The sequence below is a fragment of the Pocillopora verrucosa genome, chromosome 4 (assembly GCF_036669915.1).
Source record: "Pocillopora verrucosa isolate sample1 chromosome 4, ASM3666991v2, whole genome shotgun sequence".
NCBI lineage: Eukaryota > Metazoa > Cnidaria > Anthozoa > Scleractinia > Pocilloporidae > Pocillopora > Pocillopora verrucosa.
In genome coordinates, this window is record NC_089315.1 from 7,266,398 (window position 1) to 7,272,440 (window position 6,043).

General features: G+C 40.5%; 1 protein-coding gene across 1 annotated transcript; it reads right to left on the reverse strand.

The window, feature by feature from the left end:
* Window positions 1–255: 255 nt before the first annotated feature.
* LOC131786117 (uncharacterized) lies at window positions 256–3,155 on the reverse strand. Its single transcript, XM_066166142.1, has 4 exons — window positions 2,857–3,155; window positions 2,577–2,808; window positions 1,549–1,956; window positions 256–722 (listed from the first exon to the last, which is right to left on the reverse strand). Exons 1-4 carry the CDS (start codon window positions 2,938–2,940, stop codon window positions 256–258), a joined length of 1,191 nt encoding a protein of 396 aa, XP_066022239.1. The 5' UTR covers window positions 2,941–3,155.
* Window positions 3,156–6,043: the final 2,888 nt, after the last annotated feature.

Genomic DNA, 6,043 nt, shown 5'->3' on the forward strand with positions numbered 1-6,043 from the left:
CCTAAAAGAAGAGGTTCGTGGGAACGAGGTTGGTAAGATGGGAGTTGTCGAGTTTAAATTGTGACTTCACAGCGCGAATAAATTACTTTGCGGTAAAATTCACGTTCTTTAATGAAAATATCGAGGCACTCATTTATACAATTACTAATGTAAAAGAACAATCTGTTTCTATAATATCTCCGTGTAGCCTATTAGGCTTGGCAGTTTCAGCAATAACCACAGTATCACGTAGTATTCGAAAATAAAATTCTATGCTCAAAGATTTAAATATTCCGGTACTGGAGAATTTGAACGCCTTCTTTCAGGTAAGTCAATGTTTTCTGAGCAGGCTTGAGGCTCAATGATCTCGGACTCTTCGGTGCTGATGACGACTTCTTCTCCGTGTGTTTGAATGACTTCTGCGAGGTAAACATCCGCCAAAGTTTTTGGATTCCCTTGAAACATTTTGTTGCCATCGTTGCTACTGCTCTGACAGAAGGCTGAAACATTGTTGTTGACAAAAAGATGTCGTGGAAGGTTGTCAAATGGATTCGAGGACGATGAACTTACTGAGTTGTCCAAGGTAATTAAGACTTGGTTCTCGTCCGCCTGGTCATCAACTCTCGTCTCGACTGATTCAACCCGAGATACACTTAGATTAGGAAGGGGGCCTGAAGTCAAGTAAGTGGTGATATTGATACCTGGTAGATGCGCCTCTGTTATGGTCTGAGTTGTAACCTGACCTGTAAAATAAAACACCATGAACTGTATTTATATTTCATCAAATAATAAATATATCAGTATTAAACGTAAAAATCTCTTATTGACACTAAACGAGAGGTAGGATCTCTGTTCAAGGGGCGCTCTCTTTATGATTCGATACGATGCTTGATTCTCGTCAGCCTTCTCGACATAATTCGGGCAACAAGGATCAAGGTCTTGAGCATTTCTGCACATTTGAAAAACAAGAGCATAATGTTTAAACTCTCCGAAAAAATGTTTGATTTCTACGTCTGCCCTCGGAAAAAAAGGAACCTTAAGCAGAATATATAGTTAATATTCCATAACATTATTGTTTTTCCTGATCAAATTCAAATGTATCCCGACTGGGATACAATTGCGCAGTTGTTGCCCGCGCGCCGAATGCAACAGCGTGTTTTTGCCACATGATTGTTAAGGGAAAATCTAAATATGCAACAAAGCACTTGATGTATGGTCCCTCGGAAAACTAGTTAGTTTTGTTTTCCCTCGAGTCTTGATGTTTCCCTAGTTACCTAGTTTTCTTGTAAAATATGACCGCTGAATACTGCGAATAAAGGAAATGGGAAATGCAACCTAATACTTGAGTGATAACAGTTAAATGCGACCTCGATCGTTCAATGAGGCTATCTTCTCACGACTGGGCCCATATCAAAGATGATAGACCTTCGGCTGAGCAGTAGGTACGTCAAGGATTCTTGTAAGGTTACTTTAAAATACAACACATATTTGGGACGAGGGGTGGGTGGGGGTCATGATAAACACTACCTGATGTCAGTGTTGAGACGGAACAAAACTTTTTAATGAAACCAACCTTCGCCTCCAATTTATTCACCACACCACTATCCTCTACTTCTGTGGTTACTATGTCCAGTTCTCTTACGTCTTCCTCTAGGTGAGGCTGGAAACTAGCATCTGGTTTTGATCGTTTCTCGCCGACAGTTCTGACTATACGGCTTCTTTCGTGCTCCACTGTGGTAACATTCTCTGGTTGCGCTTCACGGAACAGTTTCTCCTCCATAAGTCGCTTTTCTTTGGCTCGTCTGTTTTGAAACCAAACTTGAATTCTGTCCTCAGGGAGGCCTGTTTTCTCAGCCATCTCCTGGCGGAATCTGCCATCCGGGTATTTCTGCTCATCGAATCCAGTCTCGAGAAGGAAGAGTTGTTCTTGAGTGAAAACTGTTCTACACCGGCGGCGCTTCTCTTTGGGGCGAAAATCTGTGTCAGATATAAAGAACTTGTATTAAGTTGTTGGTTCGTCACCAGGGTTATCAAACAAAAAAGTTGACATTAGAACCTTTCAAATTTTAACTTTGCCATTAGCGACACTATTGAAAGAGGTACTAGATGAAGAAGTCTCTATCGTCAAATATAATCTGTGAGGCGTCAGTAATGTCCAGTCTTTTATCTTAAGCACGTTAGTGAATTCTCTGAACACTGCGCTGAAAGACCTTTTTTAAAAGTTTACAAGCTTACATCTTTATCTATAAAATATAGAAAGACAGGCAGTGAACACCAGGGTAAATATACAACAACAGCTAAGTTTTCACCATTAGCTACTAAGAGTTATCCGCTATTTAATCGCTTTGGTTGTATAGTTCGATGTGTACTGTAACTGATCCAAAAAAATTCTCGCCATTCCCTCGGCAAGACAACTGTAAACCAACCAAGCGCGGCTTGGTATCTTTCGTTTTCCCGCGCAAAGAGCTCTCACTGGCTTCTTGAGAAATTCATCTTAATCCTCATTGGCCGATTTAATGAACTTGGTTTTTTGGGCCCTCTACTTCAATGGCGTAATAACAAGCTAACTAATTGATCGATACAAAGTTATTAAATACCTTCATTTTGATAGAAAGCTTGATATGAAGCAGAAGGATCAAACATTGGTCTGGAGTATGGCGGTGGGGCATAACATTGATAGTAAAATCGAGGAGTTGGATAAACAGGCATCTGAGGAAGCACGTTAGAATTTTGTGAACAGATCGTCGGCAGCTGGGTCGAAAGAGCTGGTGAGTTTTGCTGCTGTAGAAAACTTGTTGGAGCTTGCTGAGGATTAAAAACAGGCCTTGCCTCTCTCGCTTCAAGAGGAACTTGCTGAAGATTAAAAACAGGCCTTGCCTCTCTCGCCTCAAGACTTGCAGATTCGTCCCACTGTTTTCGATCGTCTTCCCCCGTAACTACTTCTTGCCTTGTTTCTTCCATGACTCTACTTTTAATTTCTTTAATTAAAACGATAAGTAGTTGCAAGATGTGATCTGAAAAACTAATTTTTCGTTACTAGTTCGTAATCATCCTATTGTGACGTAACGAAGTTCTTTCTTGAGCGCGCGCGCTGTAATCCAGGGATCAGTAACAGGGTTAACATGTCACGCGGCCTACATTTGCTTACGGAGGCTCCAAAAGGGAAAATTGGATCACTCCAGCTTTTACACATTTAATACCTCTTCTTCTCCCTACTCCTTTCGAAACCCTTTATGAATTACGAAAGTTATCAAAAAGTATGTATTAATGGTAATTGATATTCGCGCGCGGCGCGAAATTCTGAAATCTCGTTGGCTGGCGAGAGCGGTTAGTGGCAACTTAATAACTTATACAAAAAGTTTTCTTCCCTCACACAAATGCTGATATCTCATGGAAAGATAACTTCACAAAAAGCAGAGAAAGTAGTTCACAGTGTTATAAAAGTTTTGGCGCCGTTTCCTTTCACTTATCCCATTATACCACATCGCTGTTAAAACTCTTCCTTGCGTTGAATACTAAGGACCTTAAGCAAACCACGACGGCGACGGTAACGGAGGACACGAAAAAAACAAAAGATCTAATTGGCAGAACAATAGCTCAGCACATACGTTTTAAAACTTTGTACATTTCTTAGCCGTCTCGTGCAAAACAACAACGTGAAATCGCCACAACTTACGTCGTCTGCGAACCGAAACCGCGACGGCAAATTATTTCAATTTCCATTTGGAACTCAACGTTTCTTTTAAACGTTATGCTGAAGTTGAGGTGTTAACTAATTAAAGGCAGAAATTCATTTTTTAATCGATGTCTTCCTTGGCGTTGCCGTCCTGACTGCCTAAGGTCCCTATTTAAGCATTTTAGGGGCACGCCGAGAAAAATTTCCAGTAATAGATTCGGAGTTTAATTTCGCCAGAACAAGGCTGTTATTTTTGAGTAGATGAAAGAAAGGTTCAAAGAAGAGTGATTTTTACGAGTAATAAAACAAGAAAGCGAAGCTTGAAATCTTTTACCGGAAAGTCCAAAGTTATACAATGCTTACAGGAAGTTAATGTACCATGTTATCTATCTTGAGCGTCGAAAGGAATCCGTGATTGCTTTGCTTTTGCTATACTTCGCTCTTTGATTGGTCCCGAAAACTCGGGCGACCTTCTCAACCAATCAGATACAAAATTAAAACCAATCATGACTTAATCCCTCGCGTTTTCCCACGTTTCAGGCAGTTTGGTTGCCATTACTTTGAATTCTCATTGGCTATTACAGGTATTTTGCTTTCTCCTGATTGGCCGTTGTTATTTATTACTTTGGTTGTAGTTTTCCGACAACTGACAAGCGACCCTGTCTTGATGACCAACAATGGGAGCTCACCGAATCAAGGAAACTTTCTTTTGATTTTGATTTTGAACTAGAACTTAAACTTAACTTGTCAAAAAATGAAAATAAGCTGGATTCGCGAGGGCTAAAAAAATACACTGCCATCGAATGAAAATAATATAACATTTTCCGCGATGAAAATTCGTTTGAATATACTGAAATTTGAATGGATGACTCATACAAATTCACTTCAAAAAAGCAACGATATTGCACTCATCCTCCGGTGATAAACATGCGTCGAAGGGATTTATAAAGTCTTAACTGATCACCTAGTGATGGTGTGACACCTGCCTTTTCATCTCACTTGACCAGGGGCGGCGAAGCCCAGGGATTTGGAGTTTTATCCCCCCATTTTCTCGCGAAGTCCGTGGGAAGTCTGTCTAGTACGATAAAAGAAAAGTTTTCGTTCTCGTTTTTCGTTCCGGAACCCTTGTACAACTCGCAAGCAGGCTGGTTTTACTTCGGCAGACTCGCACACGCGAGGAACCCACGAGACGCTTGTGAAGCAGCACCAAAACCTTCTTGTAGGCTTCTGATCGACTGTTTGCAAATACTTTGCTTTAACAACACTCAGAGCTAAGAGTGTTCCATGTCGGTAAGACAAAGGCGTGTAAAAAGCCAGTCTGCTTTTTTAAGACTTCCCACCTCACACACAAATTAAAGCTTAATTGCCGGCTTCGAAGAAATGTGTAAAGTGTGAGACACCCTGGGTCGTAACTGGTATCAGGACCGCACTGATAGCGAGAAAATTGCCTGAATTTTGAAGAGTTGTCAACTCAGAGCATATTGAAGCACTTTGACCACGCAATCCCGATCACTTTCGACCATCATTTGAGAATTGCTAGGAATTAAAAAGCTGGACAACTATCAGTCTTGCTTGCTATCTTTTGGTAGGGGTTGTTTCCCTTTTGTCGGGTTACGTACGAGAAGTACACTTGACTTAGAAATTCAGGTGTACTGGTCATTTCCTATTTTCCATTTTTAACAACTTCGTCCGTTGATACAATATACGCTCTGAGAGAGTCCTGCAATAGGATGTTCTGCTGGGAAAGGAAGTAGTAAATGCGTCACAATATAAATATGCGGAAAATTTGGCCTTCCTGTTTGTTACCAATCTTAAGATTAAAAAACAAAACAAACAACAACAACAACAAAACACGAATGTTTGCTGACGGCGCGATGTACTAATTGATTTAAATGCGATATCATGTGGTATCATTTATGAAGAAAATGATAATATTTTGAACTGGAAGTCAGATAAAACGTATAAACAAGACTGAGAACAGTAATCCTGATGAGAACACTTGCAACTCCAACGGCAACATTTATGGTCATATTTACAAACAAAGTTCTAAAATGATTTCGCTCTCTATGCTGGTTTTGGGCAGATCCTAGGACATTTTATCAAATTCAATGGTCAATTCCAGTTACTTCTGTAACTAGAGATGAAAACGTTATTAGCACCTGTGAACCGCTTGAGATACAGAGCTTAGGTGCTTGGTTACCCATCATGCAGCGCCAGTGTAGATTATTTTCTGTTGTTGAGTTAAGCACTTCCGGTTCAGCTGCAACGGTTGGAAACTCAACCCACGCTTGGTGACTAGTTCGAGATATTCCTCATCCTACAAACTGATCCATTTTACAATTTCAGCTCCAGTCCTGAGTAAGATAAAGAAGCCCCTTTCAGAGGAGT

Bases quoted from the DNA above. Each gene is read 5' to 3' on its own strand.
- LOC131786117 (XM_066166142.1), bottom strand. From the start codon at position 2,940: ATGGAAGAAACAAGGCAAGAAGTAGTTACGGGGGAAGACGATCGAAAA. The intron at 1,957-2,576 runs GTATTTAATAAC...TATCTGACACAG, and splicing joins AGCTTTCTATCAAAATGAAG to ATTTTCGCCCCAAAGAGAAG. The intron at 723-1,548 runs GTTTCATTAAAA...TTTATTTTACAG, and splicing joins TAAATTGGAGGCGAAGGTTG to GTCAGGTTACAACTCAGACC.